Source organism: Schistocerca cancellata, chromosome 2 (assembly GCF_023864275.1).
Source record: "Schistocerca cancellata isolate TAMUIC-IGC-003103 chromosome 2, iqSchCanc2.1, whole genome shotgun sequence".
In the NCBI taxonomy this organism is placed as follows: domain Eukaryota; kingdom Metazoa; phylum Arthropoda; class Insecta; order Orthoptera; family Acrididae; genus Schistocerca; species Schistocerca cancellata.
The window spans coordinates 652306646-652332984 of record NC_064627.1 but is presented as its reverse complement, the minus strand read 5'-3'; the positions used below and the strand labels follow the sequence as shown (position 1 = coordinate 652332984).

Genomic DNA, 26339 nt, shown 5'->3' with positions numbered 1-26339 from the left:
TTTGAGTGATCGTCCTTTGTGCACACTCAGAAAAAAGCAAAAATTGATGAACATGTTAAATTAAACCAAAAACATCACAACAGCTACGTGGTTAAACCATAAGCATAAATGCAAACATCTGCTTAACTAAAAACTTTGTCCAATTGCTGTTATTGTTTAATGCTTTTCTTACACACTACACTTCATATGCTCACCACTGTTTTTGATGAGAGAAACAGAGATGTGAAAAAATGAGTTTTCTTCCCCAGTTGACATTACAAGCTTATTACAAGTCTGCTCTGAATTTCTGTACACTGTTTAAAATGTAAATGTGAAAGAAAGCTCAGGTGTACAATTTCAATTCATGCCCTCTATCACTATTGCTAATCCTTACAATCTACAGTGTGTGGTGTCTGTGGTGCAAAGTATATATATGAGTAGTGTATGTAGTTTTTGCAACTGCATTTTCAGATTTGAACACGATAGTCTTTAAAATATCTTATCGCAAAACCCTTGTTCTACTTTCATATGACATCTCTGTCATAGCACATCTGCACAAAATGTATATTTTCAGCACTCCACAAAATGCTTTCCCCCCTACCTTTACTCCCTTCATTTAAGGGTCACTACTCCTGTCCACACATCCAGTAGGTGAGCTCATTTTGCATGAGTTAGTGTGATGCGGAGGCTGCACTGGCTATTGGGTGGCTTAAGAAGTCACCAGCCAGTAAAAGTTCACAAGCCGGAGATGGGGGACTCCTTGATTATGACCAAGCATATTCTTTGAGACACAGCGTCTGAATTTAAAAAGTTGATGATTGATATTTTTGCTGAATACAATACATTGGAAATACATACAGAAATATGAGACTCATTTATAAGTGGCACAAGAAAAGGTGGTGGCTGGGCCTGTTTGTCATATTTTCCTCCGTATGGAAAACTTTGCGTCGACAGTCTTGTTTTTCCATTACCATTGAACCTAGCGGTAGTTGTATCATAGTTGCGCAGTGGAGCTAAATGTTGCAAGTTTTGTTGGCAATACTGATTGTGGATTACATCAGCATTTCCTCCACAATGGCCTAAAATATTCCATTAACTCTGCCACCACCCATGGTGTGATCCATCTGCCTTCTGTGTCACTTATAACTTGTTCAGTCACATCAAATGTCAATAGGAAGAAAACGGGATGAAGTCACATGAGACGTCGAGTGGGAACTAAGAATCAAAGTAATTCTTACTAGGAAGAAATGTAAAATCGAAGAATTTATAGCATTGATCTTACCGGTTTTTCACAGGGACTATGAATTTACAGTGTAGAATCATGAAAAATGCAAAATCAAAGTTCCACTGTATTTGTTACAAAATGTATTCCAATTTCAATTTTATCACTTCAACATAGTAGAATAGATAGTTTATAGGAATTTATGAACTGTTTTTAAACTGTCCCAAATAAAGCATGTAGCCTATTATGTTCTACACGTACTATTTTTTCTTGATTCTTCTCAACACAAAAGTTTATTATAAACTAGCAACTCACCTGCTGCAGCTTTGCCTGCTTTACCCAGTAAAAGAAAACTATGCATAGTGAATTTTTAGAGGGTACTCTTGTAAAATAATAGGCTTCAACATTTTTCAAAAGCATTGGGCTTTACTTTAAACTATGAAATACATTGTTTTTCTTTCTGGTGGTTTATTTCCACTTTCTTAAACTGGTTTCAATAATCAGTCTAATACAGTATTTAAAAATGTAGATGTATTTGTCTGCTACCTTTATACTCTGTGATCACAACATACATTTTAATCCAGGGTTAAAGTGGCACACTTTAAGAGTTTTAAGCACAACTGAAATATATGGTCTTAGGCAACACACACACACACCAATAATTTAGTGTTGGTCATACCCATGGTGTGATGGATGCTTCCTCAAGCTGATGAATTATTCTAGTTGTAAAGGAAATAGACCTTAAATCCTTCAGAATGTGTTGTCCAAAGTCAGTTCTGTAGTTTTGATTTAAAATATCGAAGAGTTTGTTGTACATGTGCTTCATTTATATTGACTATTATTATGTTAGTTTCCACTGGGGCCTTTTGGATAGATGGTTCTGCTGAGGTGGTTTGAGAATTAACACTAAATCAATTTACGACTTTACACATCAATTTTAATAAACAGCAGCCCAAATTGCAATAACTTATTTATTTTTTAGTCTGGTAACCGGTTTCAGTCTATACCTTCAGGCCAGTGGTTTCAGATAGCAAGAGCAGCCAGTTCACAGAACTGGTGAGTCGTACCTACTGGTACTTGTCACAACTGCTGGGCACTTCTCTGTGAACTGGCTCATGTCATCTGGAACCTCTAGTCTGATGATTGTCTTGTAGACAAAAACTGGTTGCGAGAGTAAAAAATAAATTTGTTGTTGTGATTGGATTGCTTTTTATTAAACCCTTAAGTACAGTTGCTGTAGTTCCACAAAGATATCTAAAGTTATTTAGAAAGAAAGTTATTGATGTTTATGGTCAATGATTCTCAGACACAAGACTGGTGTTATCTGTAAATGCAGTAAACTTATATTTCTAACTGTAGGCTGAAGTTAGGCCACCAGCACAATTCAAGAACAGTTCGGGGACTAAGGAAAGAGAGTTACGCTACTTAAACTTTGTGACAAATAATTCCTGAGCACCACACAACCATTAGTTCTAGTTTGCAGAAGATACTTGTGCAGCTACTTTCTGCTTCCTATTCATGACACAAGATTTCAGCAGTACATGCACTGAACCCTCAATTTCACTGTGATACAAGTAATTCATAATGAAGCAAATGAAAAGCATTTATAGAGTCACAGAAAATTCCAACTTTCTAATTATTAATGATCAGACTTTAAAAACCAGAGCATGAATGTGAAGGTTATCTGTTCACTCAATAAACCATTTTGAAAGCTGTACTGCCTTTTACTTGTATGACTGGAGTGGCCATGATGTTTGACAATCCAGCTACAAAATAGTTTTTCAAGTAGTTCTGAAGATACAATTAAAAACTAAACATATTTGCATTCAACATTTGCAGGATCCTGTGTCTTGGGACTAAGTTTGAGAGTGGCACATTTTGTGCTGTCCACTAATACTCCTGAGAGCATGCAGTATTAATGTATCAGACTGGTAATCCTCAAGCAGTTTTATAAATGTTCACCTGGGATGTGAAGTACATATATTGTTACGCAAGTTCTGAAATTGGTAAGTCACATGTAGCTCTTTGGTCACTAATGGTGCACTTTCACCACTGTAGAACTGCACTGCTCCCTAACTATACTACTTCCAGACAGAAAATGATTTTGGTCTGAAACCAATGATTTATATTTAGTTTTCTTAAAGCTCGCATATGTTGTTCCTTTCTCTCAAGATAACATGATAAAACAAGTAGCAGTAGCAACGAAATATCAAGAAACTAGTCTAGAAACTTTTGAACTATTAAAAGAATAATTACATTTTACTCCAGCTCTCAATGTTTTATTTAAAAAATAAAATGTCACAATATGAAGTACCTTATACTGCAAGTTACTCACAAGTACATTTCAAAATCACAAGGACAGTAGCATATTAAGATAAAAAAATTGGAAGCGTAAGATCAGTACTAAAACAATTAACAACAAATAAATAAAAATACTGTGGAAAAAAATTGAAAATTATGAACAAAAGTCAATAAATACCTAAATGAACAGAAGACCAAATCAAATATTGCTGGCAGAAGAACATAAAAATAAGATCCTGTATCAGTCTAACAGAATTCTTTTCTGTGCTCTCTCTTATGTTCTGTCTTGCGAAAATGCGTAGAATCCAGAGAACTATTTATTGTAAAAGAATTTTCATTCATGTATCAGTAGGCAGAAATAGGAAGTCTAGTACTGTGGTCAATTTTGAGTGCTGCTTTACAATTACCGTGTACAAAATATCTTTGTAGTAAACAGCAACACAGTTTATATTGTAATAAATGACTCGTATGATTACAAAGAATAAAATGGTTGTGCTCAGTGTAAGATGTCTGGACAGTTTTTGTGAATTCAGCGAAACAAAATGTTGCACTTTTGCTTTCTCATGCTGCCAGATCATGTGCCTCTGTTTTATCTAGAGTCCTCTGTTTTATCTAGAGTATTTATTGGAAGAATTTTCATTCACAAAACAGATGACAGAAGTGCAATGTCTACAACAACTTTGGTCAATTTCAACTGCTGCTCTATAGCTATTCTGTACAAAAGTAATTCTGTACCTTGAGGACCCTCAGTGGAGTTCCACATGCTTCCATGTCAAACCTATCCAAACTTACCAATGATTTATGCAATGTGTTCAGTTTCTGTCTTTTCTCACACATTTTGCCCTCAGGTTTGGGAAGAGCATCGTCCACCAGTTCCTTCTTCTAGAACAGTTTTTCCACCAAGCTCTCTAGTGGATCTGTCATAATTAATACTTTTCCATTTCACTGTTCTGTTTACAGAACTTTTGAAGCCCTCCTGAATAAACACATTTCAAATGTCTTCTGCATTTTCAGTCCTCATGTTTCATTTCTATACAGTATAGTATTCCATGGTCAATGTTTCATGTTGTCTTTAGTGTAGTGCAAGAGACAGCTTAATTGATTATTTCACAAAGGAATCCCACACAGACATAGCTTTGGTGAGCCCTTGGAAATGCATTGTTTCACCAAAGGAGAACTTTGCATTCCAACAAGCTATGTTCCATTGATGTTCTTTGTGACCTTTTTTTGAGAACTTGAGAAGTCTGGACAAAATATACCATTCCACACATAAAGGTCTTTAACACCCACAGTCATGATGAATATCTGTTTCGTGAGAATGAAAGTGATATTCAACTGTTAATAACAACATAATGCCAATGAAAACATGTCAGATTTCATGGATTATTCTCTTCCACCAAGTCTCTCATTTGACAAACTACTGTAGAAACTGTACCGAATTTGATGCATGGGGTATTCTATCATTGTGCATGAGTATTAACCGTGAGATTGGGGGTGGAAACACAGTAGCTTGCATAAGTAACGTTCTACAGCTTGAATTCTGTCAAAGTAGACAACACAGCAACTTTTGGCAGAATACGTGACTTTTTTTTAAAAAAGAAGACATCAGATAGCACAGAAAAATAAGATCACTAGATATGTATTGTGTCTTTTCAACTCTACTGCAGAGTACACTTAAACTCTAAGCTGCATGGTATGTTAAAGCTGGCAGAAACATTTAATAATCGTGCACCTCAAGAGTAGAGTTTAACGCACTATTAACAGTCAGGTTATTACAGTCTGATATCAGTTACAACTGGAGAAATATAGGTGGAAAAAGTATTGGGCATAACCTTGATTAATGTATCTACTTAGCATTCACTTGTTATTCTGGGGAACACTGGGAAACCTAAATCCAATGTTCAGACATCAAGTTGAGCTCCACACTTCCCAAACAGATCTTGAGTTGCTCAAACATGGTACAATCATGATGAGACAACAGTTTCTGAGCATTTTCCATTGACTGGAAATAGCTGTTTATAACTCTCAAAATCATTCTGACTTACATTCTGCCTCTTCCACTTGGGGTAGCTTTGCACGTAACACGGAAGGTTAGCAGTGAATGCACAGTGCGCCTGTGCCTCACATACACTCTGAAGGCAACAAACAATTGGAAGTAAGCAATGAAAATTATGAAGAATAAACATCAGTTGTATATGAGTTTTCGTTTTTCTTCCCCTTTTTTTACTACTACTACTACTACTACTACTACACACACACACACACACACACACACACACACACACACACACAGAGAGAGAGAGAGAGAGAGAGAGAGAGAGAGGGATTATTTAAGGTACTGATGGTGAAAACTCGCAGAAAGATTCTGAAATGTGTTTCATATGGTCAAGTTAAACAAAAAAATCAAGTTTACAATACAATTTTTTCCATCATTGAAAGAAGGAAGAAAAAGTTGTAATTTTTGAGAACATCAAAGAAAATAGTGAAGCAATAATTTGGAGCAAAATGAAATGCAAGCAGATGAATGTGGAATACATTAAAGGACAATAATTGTTCGCATAAGTGTGTGACTTATATTATTCTTCTTATATTTAGTGTTTATCATGACTTAAGATTCTGGCTCTATTGCACCCGAAATTTCATTTTATTATGTGGGGTTGCCCTCCTTGTTGCTGCAGTCATCAGTTACCTAAAGAAGGGAAGCCATGTGTATCTCTTGTCTGCAAATTGTGTAAACTTTGTCCTGTGTGTGATTGTATTTTAAATGTTTGTGTAATGCATTATCTGAGGCAGAAAGTGGGGATCAGCTTAGCATTTGCCTAAATGAGCCAGGAAAACTGCTTAAAAACCACATCCAGGTTGGCTGGTGCACCAGCAATACTCATTAACCTGCCATGCAGATTTGATCTAGGTCTGGCTCACCTTCCTGTCCCACAAGTTAGATTGTAGTGCATCATGCTGTATGGGCAGAAAGTGTATGACCTTCATAACTTTTACTATTAAAAAAATACTGGCATTTTATCTACTGAAATAAAGAAAGGCTAATGGGAATACAGGTGTAATCATGTTGATAACTTTTCACCTGCACATTTTACTAGGAGTCGTGTCTTCTGAAAAATATTATTTTCCTTTTCCAGTCTTCAGAAGTAGTTTCCAATACTTTACTAAAATTACATTTCTTTTCAAGAATGTCTTCAATTTCAGTCTCTACATTGTGCCTTATTGTTAACGCATCCAATTCAGGAAAGGTTTCGCCCTTAGCACGCCACAACCTTCTCGCTGCTGCTCTGTAACATTTCCACGGTTGTGGTTCAATCACTAAAACTTTCGTCCATGCACATAAGTCCTTAAGAAATTTAATCAACCCTTCATCTCCATAATTTAAATGTATCCACATTGTCACTGAAAAACAGAATATCACATCAAAGTTTTGTTTCCCATGTTGTTTAAGATATGTTTTCAGAACAGTTAGTTTGTCATCAGTCATAAAATTGAGGCAATGGTAATGTATACTGGAGACATATCTGTTACTATTTTTTGCTCTTTCAGTGAGCAATGGATCTAGTTCCAGACCTAAAAAGTAACAATTGCTTCCTTTACATTGCGAGTTTTGCAGACTGTCCACTTTATTTTCATCATCTACTGTATGCAGATTTGACAAGATGAATTCATATAATGCTTGTGTCAGTTCCTGCAAACAGAAAGGTTTCTATAAATTGTCTGCTCTAAAGATAAAATAATACTGTTCATACATTCTGGGACTACAAAGACAAAAGAAAAAAACAATACACAGGTAAAGACAATACCATACACAAACATAAATTTAGTAAGAGATTTCAACTGATATATTCAAGGAAGAGATGCACAAAAGTCTGATATGAGCAGAGCAAGATAAAAGTCAATGCAATTAGAAAAGTTGGAAACACAAAAAATCTGCACATTCTGCTTACACTACATAATTAAGTCATGCATCATGTTTTGTGGATAAAGGAGAGCACTCAGGAATCCAGAAAAGGTCTGGGAACACATTAGTTGAGTGAAGCAACTATTACAATCTGTTTTTATACATTTTACTAACTAACTATTATCAATTATGGCCTACACTATATTGATAATAAGGCATTTTCCTTGCTCTATTTACACATTCTTAATGGTATTATAGTTGAGATATGCACTGTTTTGAGAAAAGTTGCTGCTTTCTCAAGACATGGGAGCATCATGCTTTGGGTTTTCTACAGGTCAGAACAGTGTTATGACATAATAACTGGACAGTGACTAAATTTCCCATAGATATTATGCTGTATAGTCTATCTTAACACAATTACGTATTTTTAATTTAAAAGACATTTATCATAATGCAAATGTGGTAATGTGCCTTGCAGAACATACAATTAATGACTAGTTAACTCATCTTTTTTATTAAGAAAATATTTTTTTGTGTTCAGTAACATTGTGAAAATTGTTGACAATGAACCACATTCCAAAATGTTCAAATGTGTGTGAAATCTTATGGGACTTAACTGCTAAGGTCATCAGTCCCTAAGCTTACACACTACTTAACCTAAATTATCCTAAGGACAAACACACACACCCATGCCCGAGGGAGGACTTGAACCTCCGCCGGGACCAGCCGCAGAGTCCATGACAGCAGCGCCTTAGACCGCTCGGCTAATCCCAAGTGGCAACCACACCATGTCTGTATATGTGTGGATGGATATGTGTGTGTGTGCGCGAGTGTATACCCGTCCTTTTTTCCCCCTAAGGTAAGTCTTTCCGCTCCCGGGATTGGAATGACTCCTTACCCTCTCCCTTAAAACTCACATCCTTTTGTCTTTCCCTCTCCTTCCCTCTTCCCTGACGAAGCAGCCGTTGGTTGCGAAAGCTAGAATTTTGTGTGTATGTTTGTGTGTCTATCGACCTGCCAGCGCTTTCTTTTGGTAAGTCACATCATCTTTGTTTTTAGATATAGTTTTCCCACGTGGAATGTTTCCCTCTATTATATTCATAACAGTAGCATATAACGTGTATAGGGCCATCACTCTAGGACATCAAGTGGCACTTACCTGAAAACATTATATTTTGCCACTCGACACATGCCCAGGACTGAAGTAGAGTCTGACAGTTACTACAGCTGGAATCTTGCATTACTTTCAGATGATTTATTTACTGGTAATTGTTTTCATCCAGGAATAATTTTTACAATAACATATGAATTGTCATCTTATCATCTTAGTACAAAGACTGACAGACAGTCTTGATAAAAAGTTCTGAATGCTTTCACCACATATAGTGGAAAAAATTTAGCCCTTGTAGCTACAAACAACCCTAACTTTATCCACAGTGTCAATACAGAGACAGGGATTAGAAACTGCAATGTCATCATAGCCATAATGGTTACTAAAGTAAACAAATACATCTAGAAGGCTAGGAAAGTTATTACTCTATAAAGAGAAGATAAGTAGTAGTCAACATCCTACTTAGACAATAAATTAGAGTTATTTAAGTTCCAGTATGATGCAGGTAGAGAAATTATGAGCAAAATTTAAACTGATTGAAAATCACAATTTGCAGACATATATGCAAGAGATCCACTGTTGTTTAGTAACAAAATATGGAAGAGTGATAAAAATTTCTGAAATTAAAAAAAGAAATTGCAGGAAAGTCAACAGGAAAAAGTTAGTAGAAATTAATGTGTCTACAAAAAGGTTGATGTAAATAGCATACAATTACTTCCATCATCATACAAACTTATTGTCCTACATAAAAGCACTAAGTGTGTCAAAGGCTTCTAGTCAGTCACTCTTAGTCCAGTCCAGTCTGATATGACTGAGGAAAGATGAAGTTTTAAATTCTGTGTAAAAAAAAAAAAAAAACATTCACACACAGAGAGGAGAACTGTATAGACACATCATCATTTGACTGCTAAACAACCTCCTACATGAAGGGGACGGAAATAAGTGTCTGTTGTTGAAAAGCAGCTGAAAGCATTGAAAACGAATAAGTCACCAGATCCTGATGGAATCCCATTTCAGCATTATAAAGAGTAATCTTTGCATTGGCCTCTTATGTAACTTGCATTCATTGTGAATGTCTTGCTCCAAGACACAATCGCAAGCAAATGGAAGAAAGTGCATGAGACATCTATATATAGCAAGGGTAAAAGAAGGAACCTGCAAAATTATAGACCAATATTCTTCTGGATTAACTGGTAAATGGATAAAGCTACGGAAACGGACTAGTGAAAATTGGAACATGAAACAGTAGAAGACTAACGAATAAAGAAGGAAAAATAATTAGAGTGACAGAAAACAGAACATTGTTGTTCTATCACAAACAAAAAAGAAGGGAAACAGCATAGAAAATAAAGGATTCTACATACACTTACACAGTGGGGTGTAAAATCATATATTGACGAAGAAAACAACTGTAGAAACTTATTATAAGTTTGGAACCTATTGATGAAAGTCTGATTAAGGTAAACATACAGTAACTTTATTGGTCAGGAAACTACTATAATATGAGTCTATGCAGTACATGAAATTGAACCAGATCACACCAAAGAAAAATTCTTCACTAAATTAAATGACATAGCAGAAGGGATAGGAAATACAAAACAAATACTGCTGAAGATTTCGATAGTAGAACAGGGTAATAAGTAGAAAATAAAATAGTAGACCACATTGAGAAAATATAGTAAATGATAATAGGATAAGATTAATTAATATATGTGAACTAAATTCAGTATAAATTTTGAATGATGTCTCTCCACACAAAGAGATTCATAAATATACGTGGCATCAGGAATGCTCCAATTAAAATAATAATTGATTACATAACAATTCCCCAAATAACAGTTTTAAAAACAAAAGACGTCAGAGTGTACACAGGAGTAACCCAGAGTGACCATCATATGGTTAACTGTAACATCATATTTCCACATGTAGATATAAAAAGAAACTGTTAATGAGAAAGAATAAACATAAAAAAAACTGTTAATGAGGAGGTAGAATTTAAAACTGACATAAAAATCCCAAAGTACAACATATATAGCCTAGAAAATGAAAGTAACGGCAGCCAAAGAAACCCTGGCTGAATAAATTAAGTAAAAGAAAAAAAATCTTTATACTATTTTGGAAAATACAGGATGGAATGAAGGCAACAAGAGAAACACAGGGAAGAAAAGAAAGAAGGATGGACATTGAGTATAGCGATGCAAAAAAAGTAGTTACAAAGGAAAACAGCACAGGGTTAGGATCGAAGGAAAGCCGCCAGGCAAAAATCAAACAATGGAAAATCCAGGATGGAATGATTGTTTGATTTTTGATTGACGGCTTTTCTTCAATCCTAACCCAGTGATGTTTTCCTTTGTAACTACTTTCTTTTGCATTGCTATACTCAATGTCCATCCTTCGTTCTTTTCTTTCCTGGGTTGCTCTTGTTGCTTTTATACTATTTTGATACAGAAATACAGAAAGAGATGCAAGTAAAGAAAGAAAAATATTTAAAATGACTAAATACACAAACTATCCAGGACACAGTAGACTTAAGAGCACAACAAGGAAAAATTAGGAAAATGGTAACAGAAGCAAAAAATGAGAATTGGGAAAATTCTAGTAATAAAGTGGATAATCTAATTGGAGGTAAGAGAAGCTCAGCGACACGGAAGAAACTGAAAACACGGAGAAAAAATTCTAAAGAAACTCAACAAATTAACTACATTAGTATCCAGACTTGGGGAAAAATACTTCAAAGAATTATTGACTGAAAACAGAGGAGAATTTTTGGACATAATTAGTAACGATCTAGAAGACACAAAAATAATGGCAGCATTCAACTGGGCATAGAAATAGTAAAAAAATTAACTAAAACCTTAAAAAAGGAAGTGCTACTGGAAATGGAGTAGTGCCAACTGAACTGGTGAAATATGATACAGGTAAATTACATGAACTTTTGAGAACCCTCTTTGAAAAATGTTTAAATGGCAAGGCCATACCAGAACACTGAAGTAAGATTTATATCAACAGTCCACAAGAAAGAAAGAAAAGATGAGTGTGAGATCTACAGAGGAATAACTGTAACTAATGTAGAGGAATAACTGTAACTAATGTATTTAGCAGACTTTATGGAAGGATTGTCAAACATTCTTCGGAAACAAAATTTAAGGAAATGGAGGCCAAAGAACAGGCTGGCTTCAGTGCAGGGAGATCAACTATATATTTTGCTTGCAACAAATAATTGAAAAGAAAAAAATGTTAGAAATTAACCCCTCCATTTAGTATTTGTAGACTCAGAAAAAGCATATGATAATATACCCATATGTAACTTGTGGAAAGTGTTTAATATTAGTTCCATCGTAATTAAAGCAATTCAGAACCTTTATGAAAACACTATAGCAAGAACAGAAGTACAAAATTACCTCTTAGCTGGATTTAAAGTGATAAAAGGATTACGACAAGGATGCAGTCTGTCACCAACACTCTACAAAGCATACAGAAAAAGCATTGGAAAAAAATGTAAAAACAAGGGGATCCCAGTAAATGATGATATGATATATTAATCACAATTTGCTGAATAGAGGAATATAAAAATGTGGACATCGGGTCAACAGGAATAAAACAAAATATATGGTAATAGGGGACATACATCAAGATTTGACACTGGAAGAAGGGATGGAAACTACTAAACACAATGAAGAGTACAAATGTCTAGGAGTCAATACCACACAAAATGGAAAACAAGACAAGGAAATTAATTCAACAATAAATCCTGAGAAGTTTACTATTGAAACAGTAAATGGTATTTTATGGGGCCAACAGATTAGAAAGGAAACAAAAAGGAAAACCTTCAACACAATTATCAGAAACATTATGACATATGAATCAGAAACATGAACAGTTAAATCGCAAACAGTAAAAAAGTTGATGGCAATGGAGGTGGACTTTTGGAGGCAGTCTGGAGGAATATCTAGGTGAGAAAGAATCAGAAATGAAGCCACTGGAAAGAAAATTGATGTTACAAATTCAACTGCAGATTTTATAGAAGAAAACAATGTTATGGCATGGACATACAAAAACGATGTCAAAGGCACTATAGAATGGTAGCCACCAAGAAGAAAGAAAAGAGGGAGACTGCTGACCACATGGATACAGGGAATACAAACCTCTATCACAAGAAGAAATATTGAAGAAAATTTATGGGCAGTTAGACAAAAATGGAAGATGAAAATCAAATTTGGTGTGTAATCTTGGGATACCGCAAAATGCAAAATTCTGTCCACTGCAGCAGTTGGATATGGTGCTTAACTACAGCAAAGCAAGGAATTACCTCCTTGTCCCGGCAGTGTTGCAAAAATGCTAAAGAACTCAGCAGATGAGATTTCTTTTCGCACAGTTTCTCCAGCAGTCTCACACTGTGCATTATGTCTTCACTGTAGAGGAAAGACTTGTGCCCTTAGAGTCTTTCGCAATGGCAAGACTGGATAAAATCTTCTCGGTTTTCAAACTGCATCAATTCCAATAAAATTCTCAAGCTTTTGATGGCTAGCTCCACAATCGCCATCATGAGTAAAACTACTTACTGCTGGGATTGGCACTATTTCCCACTTATGTACCTATGATTACAGCCACTGGCACCAATCATGGGCTGATACGACGGATGCATGGAAAGTGAGTTGGGCAGTTCATAGAAGCTCCAGCTTGCTGCGGGACTGAGTGATGTCAGGTGGCGCAAGGAGCCAGTACCACGTTTGAAACTGCCGCTCCTGCCTCCCTACAATCTTTTCATGGAGCACTTTGAGGAGCAGGCTCTGAAATCTGTGGTGTTGCTTCCATTTTGCTTCCTTAGGTTCGTCAATGACACCTTCCTGACATGGCCTCACTGTGGACATACAATTCAGCAGTTCATGGATCACATGAACAGTGTCCATCTCAACATTAAATTTACCACTGAGATGGAGAAGGGTGGCAAGCTACCTTTCTTAGATGTTTTAGATGAGTGGAAGACAGTAGGCTGGCCTGGTCATTCGGTGTACAAGAAAATGACGCACACTGATTAATATTTGAACACCAGTAGTTTTCACCACCTGTACACAAGAAAGCGGTCCTGAACAATACAAAGCATGCGACGCACGCACGGACGCGCGACGCGACACGACACACTTCGCTGGTCGACTCACTGCGGCTCACTTCGTTACCGTCGCTTGCGCACGTCAATGCCACTAGCTGAACTCCATGTCAGGACGCGGAAAGGGAGGCAAGCTTGCTGCTGTGGCCAAGCTTCTGCTCACGCTGGCAGGAGATGGCCGTGGCAACAACAAGAAGAAGCGAGGCCGATAGCAGCACAAGAGGCAGTGCTACCGCTGCCAGAAGATTGGACACGTCATCAGGACGTGCAAGGACGCAGTTGAGTGTCTGAAATGTGCCAAGGCACATGACGCGCACGATTGTGACAAACCACCACACGTCGCACCTATGTGCGTTAACTGCGGCAGCGCGGATGCTGCAAACGTTCATAGCTGCACATGCTTGAAGCAGCGGACATCAATTGCCAAGAAAGCGGTACTTGGAGAAGAGGCAGCGGTCCCGCCACCCCCTCCCAAAGGGGGAAACGGGGAGGCCGCAATCTTGCCCAGCACCACCAGCGACGACACTGTGGCCGCTCTCAAAGCCACGATGGTGGCAAAGAGGGCGGCAATGCAGAAGGAGATCGTCATGCTCCACCGGCAGCTACAAGAGCTGCAGGAAGAATTCAGGACGCTGCAAAAGAAGACACCCACCCCCGATGCCACCCTCACGGTGGTACGACAAGCTGAGGCGGATGTGTTGACACAAACGGACGTCCCCCCGGAACCTGTAGCAATACAGGAAACTGGGGAGACGCCCATGGACGTGGTGCAGCCTGTACCGCCGCCACCTCCAGATGGGGAGATGAAGATGCAGCAGGATAAACAAGATCAAGAGGGAGGAGGGACGCACTCTGAAGTCGTACCATTCCCAGACATCACGAACCTGCCAGTGATACTCAAGAAGATAGCCACCATGGTGCGAGATGGGCGGTACGACGTCCACAGAAACCCTTACCTTTCCGCACAAGTGGAAGGGGAATGGAAGCCACCACTTCCACACCAGCCGTTCGAGCTTCGTGGTGGATATTGGGCAATTATGCTCGAATTCGTCACAAAGCAGGACCTTCACACAATCAACTCGAACCCAGTCTTCACGCCGCACGGCTGGGGCTTCATCTTGGAGGATGCAGTCGCACGGCTGAGGAAGGAGGTCCGAGATGGAGAGAGGGAGCTCTCACCTGAGCTGGGGGTCTGCACTGAATAACATCACATGTGAGGGGAAGAAGAACGAATACAACATAAACTGCCCACTCCACCGCCAGCATGCATGCATGCATGCCATGTATGCTAGCAGCCAAGATTTATTACCTAAACCATGCAAGGACCATCCACAATGAGAGGCACAACTAATCCAACCCGTAAGGATTTTGGAGGAATAGCTATCCACAGCTTAGACTCCGAGACCTTGGGCCAAGGACTAGGCCCATATGTACAGCATGAGCGTGAGCATGTTAATACAAAGAGCCAAAGTTATTTCTGATGGTGATCTCCGGTAGTCTGAATTGCAGCACTTGAGGCACATATTCAGGGAGAATGCCTACAGGAAAAAGAGGAATTACAAATGCTTTCAGGTGTCACTGAAGGAGGACACCTTGTGAATCAGCAGAAGGAGGCAAGCCAGTGGCTTTCCTGCCATACTGAGGGGCAACAAGCAGAAAGTTAGGTCATCTATTGCAGAGACATGGATTGAGACCATTGTTCCAGCCTGCCCGCCGAATGTGAGATATGTTGCACCCTGTTAAAGATGACTTAGCTCTTTGTGTGCCCGTGTGTATCGTGTCCCTTGCAAGTGCAGCAGCATCTACATAGGTCAGATAATTCGCACAGTTGCAGAGCATTGTACTGAGCACAAGAGACATATTAAGCAAAGGGAGCTTAACACGTTGGCCATAGCTGGGCATTGCCTTGAAAACGGACACAAATTAGTTTGAGGACACAAGAGTTTTGACTCGTGTCAACGCACTGGGTCTCAGCTATAAAAGAGGTGGCCGAGATCAGAATGAAGAGCACCAAGTTCAACAGCGACCAGGGCTACACACAATGTATGGCATGGGGGCGGACTTTGAATGTTGAAAGGAAGCAACGGCAGATGCTTAATGCTTGTAGAGAGGCAGGAGCAACAGTTTCAAATGTGGTCCTGGCTCGCTTGTGCCATATGACGGGCGGAGCTGCTATGAACTGCCCAACTCACCTTCTGTGCACTCGACATTTCGGCTCTGATTGGTGCCAGTGGCTGTAAACGTAGGTATATAAACAGGAAATAGTGCCAGTCCCAACAGTCAATAGTTTTACTCCTGATGACGATGGTGGAGCTAGGCACTGAAAGCTTGAGAATTTTACTGGGATTGATGCAGCTTGATAACCGAGAAGATTTTATTCACTCATGCTGCCATGAAAGACTCAGACGACACAGTGGTACAAGGTACCCACCACCATGCACTGTGTGCGAGATGAGATAAAATGTGAGTTATATTTTCAGTCACGTTAGTATATATGAATGTATTTAACGAGAATAGAGCAGGTGGTCAGTCATGGCCTTATTGAAAGAAACATCATGGCAGTGCTGGAAATAACTTGGGAAAGCCACACACAGCCTAATTCAGGTTGACTTGACAAACCATGAACCTCCATCCTCCCAAATTTAGGGCCATTGTGTTATCAACTGGACTATCTCATTTGGTTTATACTGCAATCTATGGGGTTGGCTATAAAACAGACTAAAACAACATCAAAAATAGTTTGTTCAACTCTTTTCAGGATGATTAATATTGCTCTACACATTTCAGTCTGTAAAGCATTTTTTAACGTGCAGCATTTTTCTGTGAAGGCTGAAATTATGTGCAAGATGCTTCTCAAGCATTATAGTCTTGCAAAATTTCAACCCACTTTTCTCACAGCACATTTAAATCTTCTATACAGCTGTTAATCTATAACAGTTTAACTTCTCCAGTCAATTATGATGCTTCTACAGATTATCGCTTACCATCCTGTTTATACCATTCTCCATTTACAAAGTCTGATACCATTTTGTACTTTATTCAAAACGTCATTAATGCCAGAAAGATTGCTTTTAAAAGCCTTGCCACAATAGCCTCCTTCAGACCAATGAGTTTGTGACATGCTTTGAAAAGCATTCAGTTTTTTTGTAAAGCATTTCCCTATTTTCAGTGCTAGAAATTTATGTAATACCTCAAAAATGTCTTAGCTTCAATCAGCTTTCAGCTGTTTTAACACTGCAAAGATTCAGGGTGTGATAGATGCAAAGTTTAATAAACGTGTCATATGTAACCTCACTTAATGTCTGGTCCATTTGTAGCAGTCCAGGACTACAATGACAAGACTCCCGTCTCATCGGGCCAGAATACAACCACATATGTTGCCCATAAGCCACTGTACTGCCCATGGGAGACAGAACTTCATACTACTGTTCTATTTCAAGGACCAATGCGAAAATGCCCACATACACCCAATTAACACAGGGTACCAATTTACTAGAAGCCAAATTTCGTTACACACAAAATAAAAACAATTTTGTGTATTTCCAGGACACAGAAAGCATTATTAAAATGAGCTGTTATCTCACTCCTAAGTAGAATATTTAGTCCCAGTATTAAAACTACTTCACCACTTGAGTTTCCTTTCTTTCAGTTTGTGTGAAGAGTGCTCCTTTCTGGTTGATATCTATACCTTTCCATTTGTATTTCTTCCCTTCTTTATTCAATTAATCTTATCAGCTGCCTAAGATGGCCCTTCGCATATTCTAATATCCATAAAACTCTCAGGAACCCTGAAAAACATGTAACTTACAAACATTTTCTGTCTCCTCAATATGCACAGTCAAATTATTTCACTTTTCATCACTCTATTCTTGTTTACAAGATTCTGATAATTAACACATTTCATTTCTTGCATGTGAGCAGATTAGCATAAGGGATTTAATTGGTCATTAGCATATATTTTGGAAGCATGTGTGACTGCTGCATCTCCTTGTTAACATAAAACTTCACTCATTTCACATCCCTTAATGATCTCCTTCTTGATGGAAACTATGGAACACACAGTGTGAATGAATGTTTCCACATCTATCTCAATTACACTCACAATGGAAGCAATAGAATTGCTGCCCCCCCCCATGAACCATGGACCTTGCCGTTGGTGGGGAGGCTTGCGTGCCTCAGCGATACAGATGGCCGTACCGTAGGTGCAACCACAACGGAGGGGTATCTGTTGAGAGGCCAGACAAACATGTGGTTCCTGAAGAGGGGCAGCAGCCTTTTCAGTAGTTGCAGGGGCAACAGTCTGGATGATTGACTGATCTGGCCTTGTAACATTAACCAAAACGGCCTTGCTGTGCTGGTACTGCGAACGGCTGAAAGCAAGGGGAAACTACGGCCGTAATTTTTCCCGAGGGCATGTAGCTTTGCTCTATGGATAAATGAAGATGGCGTCCTCTTGAGTAAAATATTCCGGAGGTAAAATAGTCCCCTATTCGGATCTCCAGGCGGGGACTACTCAGGAGGACGTCGTTATCAGGAGAAAGAAAACTGGCATTCTACGGATCGGAGCGTGGAATGTCAGATCCCTTAATCGGGCAGGTAGATTAGAAAATTTAAAAAGGGAAATGGATAGGTTAAAGGTAGATATAGTGGGAATTAGCTAAGTTCGGTGGCAGGAGGAACGAGACATTTGGTCAGGTGAATATAGGGCTATAAATACAAAGTCAAATAGGGGTAATGCAGGAGTAGGTTTAATAATGAATAAAAAAATAGGAGTTCGGGTAACCTACTACAAACAACATAGTGAACGCATTATTGTGGCCAAGATAGACACGAAGCCCACGCCTACAACAGTAGTACAAGTTTATATGCCAACTAGCTCTGCAGATGACGAAGAAATTGATGAAATGTATGATGAGATAAAAGAAATTATTCAGGTAGTGAAGGGAGACGAAAAGTTAATAGTCATGGGTGACTGGAATTCGAGAGTAGGAAAAGGGAGAGAAGGAAACATAGTAGGTGAGTATGGATTGGGGCTAAGAAATGAAAGAGAAAGCCGCCTGGTAGAATTTTGCACAGAGCATAACTTAATCATAGCTAACACTTGGTTCAAGAATCCTGAAAGAAGGTTGTGTACATGAAAGAACCCTGGAGATACTAAAAGGTATCAGATAGATTATATAATGGTAAGACAGAGATTTAGGAACCAGTTTTAAATTATAAGAAATTTCTAGGGGCATATGTGGACTCTGACCACAATCTATTGGTTATGAACTGTAGATTAAAATGGAAGAAACTGCAAAAAGGTGGGAATTTGGGAGATGGGACCTGGATAAACTGAAGAGAAGAGAACCACTTGTATGAACATCAAGAGCTCAGATGGCAACCCAGTTCTAAGCAAAGAAGGGAAAGCAGAAAGGTGGAAGGAGTATATAGAGGGTTTATACAAGGGCGATGTACTTGAGGACAATATTATGGAAATGGAAGAGGATGTAGATGAAGATGAAATGGGAGATAAGATACTGCATGAAGAGTTTGACAGAGCACTGAAAGACCTGAGTCAAAACAAGGCCCCGGGAGTAGACAACATTCCATTAGAACTACTGATGGCCTCAGGAGAGCCAGTCATTACAAAACTCTACCATCTGGTGAGCACGATGTATGAGACAGGCGAAATACCCTCAGACTTTAAGAAGAATATAATAATTCCAATCCCAAAGAAAGCAGGTGTTGACAGATGTGAAAGTTACCGAACTATCAGTTTAATAAGTCACAGCTGCAAAATGCTAATGCGAATTCTTTACAGATGAATGGAAAAACTGGTAGAAGCCGACCTCGGGGAAGATCAGTTTGGATTCCGTAGAAATGTTGGAACACGTGAGGCAATACTGACCTTACGACTTATCTTGGAAGAAAGATTAAGAAAAGGCAAACCTACGTTTCTAGCATTTGTAGACTTGGAGAAAGCTTTTGACAATGTTGACTGGAATACTCTCTTTCAAATTCTGAAGGTGGCAGGGGTAAAATACAGGGAGCGAAAGGCTATTTACAATTTGTACAGAAACCAGATGGCAGTTATAAGAGTCGAGGGGCATGAAAGGGAAGCAGTGATTGGGAAAGGAGTGAGACAGGGTTGTAGCCTCTCCCCGATGTTATTCAATCTGTATATTGAGCAAGCAGTAAAGGAAACAAAAGAAAAATTCGGAGATGGTATTAAAATTCATGGAGAAGAAGTAAAAACTTTGAGGTTCGCCGATGACATTGTAATTCTGTCAGAGACAGCAAAGGACTTGGAAGAGCAGTTGAATGGAATGGACAGTGTCTTGAAAGGAGGATATAAGATGAACATCAACAAAAGCAAAACGAGGATAATGGAATGTAGTCAAATTAAGTCGGGTGATGCTGAGGGAATTAGATTAGGAAATGAGACACTTAAAGTAGTAAAGGAGTTTTGCTATTTAGGGAGTAAAATAACCGATGATGGTCGAAGTAGAGAGGATATAAAATGTAGACTGGCAATGGCAAGGAATGCGTTTCTCAAGAAGAGAAATTTGTTAACATCGAATATAGATTTAGGTGTCAGGAAGTCGTTTCTGAAAGTATTTGTATGGAGTGTAGCCATGTATGGAAGTGAGACATGGACGATAACTAGTTTGGACAAGAAGAGAATAGAAGCTTTCGAAATGTGGTGCTACAGAAGAATGCTGAAGATAAGGTGGGTAGATCACGTAACTAATGAGGAGGTATTGAATAGGATTGGGGAGAAGAGAAGTTTGTGGCACAACTTGACTAGAAGAAGGGATCGGTTGGTAGGACATGTTCTGAGGCATCGAGGGATCACAAATTTAGCATTGGAGGGCAGCGTGGAGGGTAAAAATCGTAGAGGGAGACCAAGAGATCAATACACTAAGCAGATTCAGAAGGATGTAGGTTGCAGTAGGTACTGGGAGATGAAGAAGCTTGCACAGGATAGAGTAGCATGGAGAGCTGCATCAAACCAGTCTCAGGACTGAAGACCACAACAACAACAACAGAAGTGCTGCACAGTCTACCTAGAATACCAGTTTTCTAAATTTACCTAAGAAGGGTTCACAAGAACAATGCCACTCCCGTTTCAAGGAATTCTGTGCAAGTTCCTTGAGACAATCTGTGTTAAGACTTTCATATGTGGAACATCCATTTTGTTACGAACCCAGCAGCACAGCTCTGAATTATATCTGCCATCAGGTCTACGGGTCGACAGAAGCATCCGATCCCACGCGTCTGCTTTGACCCGTGATGTAAGGGTGTTGTCGTGTGTGACGTCATGACTGCGCGGAGTTTGGTTTGAGTGTGGCTGTCTCCAGTTCTGTTTTATCTTATTTTATTTACTTTTCTGATCTGTTCGTTCTATCTCGTGAGATTTTTTTTTTTTTTAATTTAAAAACACTTATTACTTATTTTAATTATCTGTTTCCTCGAATTTCTGTTTTAGTTTATTATATTTATCTTTCTGATCTGTTCATTCAATCCCCGTGAGATTTTTTTTTAAAAAAAGACAAAAAACACTAATCAGCTACTGAAGCATCTTTATCTTCTATGGGTTGCAGGGGTTACGACCCCTGGGGAGGTAGGTGGGTATTCATGCATGGCTGTCTTCACTTACACGTTGTAGCTACGCAAGGCATCTAAATTTGTTTATATTTAGTTTGCCCCCCACCCAAAACACCCCATTTCCCGCGCTTGTCCCGTTAGTGTCATTAGGCTTCTTATGGAAAGTGTGTGTGTTTGTTTTTGTTTCCGCCATATTTGTGACGTCATGGGTCAAAGCAGATGGGTGGGATCGGACGCTTCCGTATTTCCAGGTCTACTTGTTGGAAAAGGCCAAACAAATATCACACATGATGTTTCCTTAACACATGCAATGCATCTTTCCAGAATTGTTACAAAAAAATCTAAATACTCCAGCTGACTTCCCTACAAAGAACCTCACACATTACTTTATGATAAAATGTGAGTATTTAAAGACTATAATAAGCTTCAGGAGTTTATAACCAATCTTGAAATGTAACACTGTCAACATCTGTAGTACATTTCCACTCCACAAAGCACATTGTGGTGTATAACTGAAGGTATACTGTGTACCAAAATCAATTTTTCATACAGAAAACAACCAATTTTTGACAAAATAATTTAACTGGATAGATAAAAAAAATCTACTCACCAAGTGGCACAGAACACATACATAAAAAAAGGTTGTAATTATGCAAGCTTTTTGAGCCACTGGCTCCTCCTTAAGGCAGCGCCATTGAAGGGAAAGGAAGAGGGGTGAAGGAAAAGTACTGGAGAGGTCTAGGAAAAAAAGGTTAGATTTTGGGAAAGTCACAAAGAACTGCGAGTTAGGGGAGACTTACTTGACAGGATGTTGGTGACTGCATAGGATGAGATTTGAAAACCTAAGAGCTTAAAGGTGGAAGACAGTGTAATATGCAAGATAGAGATTACTGCTTAATCATCATGAATGAGTTAATAAGAGTGAAAAGCTAAGTGCATTGTACGTAACAGAGGTGGGTGGTGAAAATTAGATGGGTAAGACAGTGAAAGATGTGAAAACTAAAACGGAGTGAATAAAAGAATAGTTATTGTCAATAAATGCTGAGATGGAAGAAATTAATGTAAATTAAAGCCGAATGATTGGCGAGAACCAAGGACATGTTGTAGTGCTACTTCCCACCTGGGAAGTTCTGAGAAACTTGTGTGTGGGGGAAGAATCCAGATGGCATGTGTGGTGAAACAGGCACCAAGGTCATGACTGTCATGTTGTAGAGCATGCTCTGCAACAGGTTACTGCATGTTACCAGTATACACCCTCTGCCTATGCCCATTCATCCTAATTGATAATTTGGTGGTAGTCATGCCGATGTAAAAGGTGGTAGTCATGCTGATGTAAAAGGCTGAACAGTGTATTTTCAGTTACTGTTCCATTTTTGCGTATGTGCGGGAAGAATGATTGTCAGTCAGAGTTTGCTTGTGCTCAAATTTCTCCAGTTTTCTTTTCACTGATATTTTATGAAATGTATGTGAAAGTAATATATTGCTTGACCCTTCTTAGAACACACACACACTTGGAATTTTAACAGTAAACCTCTCCAGGACACATATCTCTCTTATTTTTTGTCAATAGAGCTAAATGACAAAATGACACACAGTTCTTTCCCAATAAAACCTGTGATCAAGCTGCTGCTCTTAGGAGTGTCTCTATTAATCCTACCTGGCTTGGGTTCCAGAATTAACAGCTACAATCTAGAATCAATGAATTTTGTAAACAACCTCTTTCATGTGTGGGTCACATTTTCTTGAGATTATTCCAATGAATTAAGTCTGACATCTGCTTTTCCTGCAACTGGTTTTAAGTGGTCATTTTACTTTCAGCTGCTCTGGATGCATGGCACTATACAGTTCACAGTTGTTACTATTTTCACTAATAACCAATGAAACGTATTGCCGGGGGTGTTACCTTCATCTTACTCTTGATGACCACTAAACTGACTGAACAGATTTACCATTCGCAGCACACTAACATGAAAATCAATGCTAAAGGTTCTACGTGCACCTGATATACAAGCTACAGATAAATTTGACAGAATTGTGCAACTACACGGTGTGTTATGTGCTAAACTAGCATTGGCCCTTGTTACAGCACACTGTCCCACCACCTGCCTTCCAATGTGCACATCACTGTAGTAATATGAAGTTATTAATAAGATAAATTAATTCTGGGATCTTACCATGGATGCTCCTGCAGATAACTAATATCATATTAATGTTTTCATCAATAAAAGGGTAAATGCTATCTCCCAGTGCTCAATGTAGTTTATCTTCTAGTCTCTCCTTATATAGCATTCATTTCATCATTAGGCCTATGGAGGAGTTCCACTAATCTGAAGGGTGAAGAGGGGGAGAAACCATGTACTCTGCCATCTCAGCAGATATTTCCTATTTATAATACGCTCAGGATCACAGTAATAGAAAAATATAGGAAACACTATCTAGGTAGGAACATGATATAGCTAAAAATCATGAAAAATAATGACACATGGAATGAATAACTACAACTGAGCTAATACAAAAAAAAAAAAAAAACCCTAAAGCAAACCACACTATACACCTAATGTAAAATTACAGGTCATAATTAAACATAGACTCTAAAACTAGAACTGAGCTATACAGCTAAATTAGACAAAGTAATACAGAAAAAAATAAATCCTAGAATACATGGTGCCAAATTTGGAAGGAATATATATGAGAATTTTGATTATGAATATGATTGCTATGCATTTCACTCAAAGACATTTACGTTGTGCTATTAGGTTCCCACCTAACTACACCCTTGGAATTCAGGACATATTTGAAGTAAACAGCACACATCATGTCACTTACAAACATATCCCCATAAAACATTTAATAATGCTTTGCATCAAAACTCATGACATCATGGCTCAAAGCCGAGAACTAGAATCACACATTAGAAATTATTCATATATTTTTTATTGTGGAAACGCTATACTTTTGGTAATGAAATCATTGCCAAATGTAATGTAATGTTAAAAAAAAAAAATTGTATAGTAGCAATGAACCTTCTGGAACTGATAAATATCACATGATATAACAGCATAAGTAATAAAATATCTTCTACAGCTATTATAACTACACTTAATGGTCCAAAGTGACAGTTCTATCTTATAAACTGCAAGTGATTCTCAGATATGTTCATTCTTTACTACTTACAGATCTGAAAATACTATGGAAACTGGTGGTGCCTTACTCTTCTACTCATTGGCTTTAGGATGATGAGACAGGGCACTGAACTTAAAAATTCCTTAGAACCAAAAATGCTGTTTGTTACTAGATTCCTTGCATGGGGTCAACGGAAGTGTCTGATTCTACCCGTGACATAATGGTGTTGTTTTGTGTGACATCACTATGGTACACAGTTTTTGAGTTGGTTGTGTTTGTAGATATTGTGTTGTTGTATTTGGTGATGCCCTCTGGTGATGGAAGTGGACATACTGAGTTTAACCTTAAGTATTTCCTTCATTTAAGTTCTGGTTGTCACTCGCTAATGTGGTTTTGAGTGTAGGTAGTTGGTGCGGTAATGTGGGTGGTGGAAGTGTTTTAAACAAGTTACTAAAGTTTTTCTTCTGTGTGTTTGGCGTTTTGTTAGGTCTGCTTGGTTTGATATTTGTAGTGCGGAAAGAAGTCTACAAAATTATTGCTTTTTAGTTAGGCATGGATATGACAGTGAAGTTTTTGTGTGTGTGTGTGTGTGTGTGTGTGTGTGTGAGCACGGGCGCAGGCACGCAGTTGCAAACCTAACTTGTCTTAAACTTTTTAACAATGCCACAATTACTTAAAAATTTATTGGATACAACCAGTTGAGGAGTTTGGTACATTCTCAACTATGAGGTCTTTATACATACTCTGAAAACAGTTGAATTGTGCAAAAATGAGAAAAGAAATCATAGTGACATTCATTTACATTCAATTAGCTGCTCTTTATCTGTATGAATTGATCTCAGGCAAACAAGACGGGCTCAGCAATGAGAACTTATGGACCCAGCTATTAGAAAATACAAGTTTAAATCTGATAAGATTTATGTAGTGCTCCCCCTACTGAAGTTTTCACAATAGATGTATGATATATGTGCATAATATGCACCAAAATACTCATCACACATCTATTACATAGTACAGATCTTCTGGATTTACCTTGGTGTGTTAGTTTTCATAACAAAAAGTGCATTAAATATTGGGTGAAAAGAAAAACATCAGGTTTATGTTAAAGATCAGTCTGCAACCACAGTCTTTAGTTTTCATTTAAAATTTTTGCCTTCACCATTTCTAAACCACTTTCCAGGGTAGACCAACTTGGGCTATGCTATGGATCCACCAAAATTTCAGGTGTGGCGGACACTTCATACCCCAGCTCTAGTCTTGACAAGTTTCACCTCAGTTTGCAATTAATTCAACAATAATCAATCACAGTGAGCTAAGAGACTTAAAAATGAAATCTTAATGTATGGGTTACAACAGCACATTGGGGCCAACAAGTATTTCTGAAAAATCATGTGCATAATAGCTTGTTTGGAGGATCTTAAATAACCCAAAACTCTCTGAAATCATAGGCACTATAGGCAAACTAAAACAACCTACATTTTAAAGAAAAGATGGATTCTAGTACTGAGCACCATGTAATTGGACCGTAATCGTATGCTGGTACAAATTGAACATATTAAAGGAACAAAAACGAAATGAGCGTATTACAAATAAAATTACCCCCGAGTTAGATCCCACATCGAGGCAAAGCATGTCTTCGCCTGCCTTAACATTCCAAACATCTGTTGGTAAGGACTTTATTCTTGCTTCCGTAGGGTGAAATTGATAATAATTTATAAAATTTCCGTACTGAGCAGCTCCAGGATCATTTTTTTTGAGACGCATATTGATAATCAACTGACTTCAAATGACAATAACAGATGGGTTGTGTACAACTTCGCATCCGTAAACAGTACACTCAGTTTTCCACGTTTACTCAGACACTTCTGACAAGACAAACTACTGTCGTATTTGTCGTGAATGTCGCCTGTAATCATGCTGAAAATATCGATTATCGACTGTTTTCGAGAATCGAGAGCTAGTATATTTTGGCAGTCGATTGTTCCATGCAATATGTTTCCAC

At 38.3% G+C, this 26339-nt stretch overlaps 1 protein-coding gene across 1 annotated transcript; it reads right to left on the bottom strand.

Annotated features, from left to right (window-relative positions):
• Positions 1-4108: 4108 nt before the first annotated feature.
• On the bottom strand, positions 4109-26230 carry LOC126162330 (probable RNA methyltransferase CG11342). The gene is made up of 2 exons (XM_049918761.1): positions 25937-26230; positions 4109-7193 (listed from the first exon to the last, which is right to left on the bottom strand). Exons 1-2 carry the CDS (start codon positions 26099-26101, stop codon positions 6597-6599), a joined length of 762 nt encoding a protein of 253 aa, XP_049774718.1. The 5' UTR covers positions 26102-26230; the 3' UTR covers positions 4109-6596.
• Positions 26231-26339: the final 109 nt, after the last annotated feature.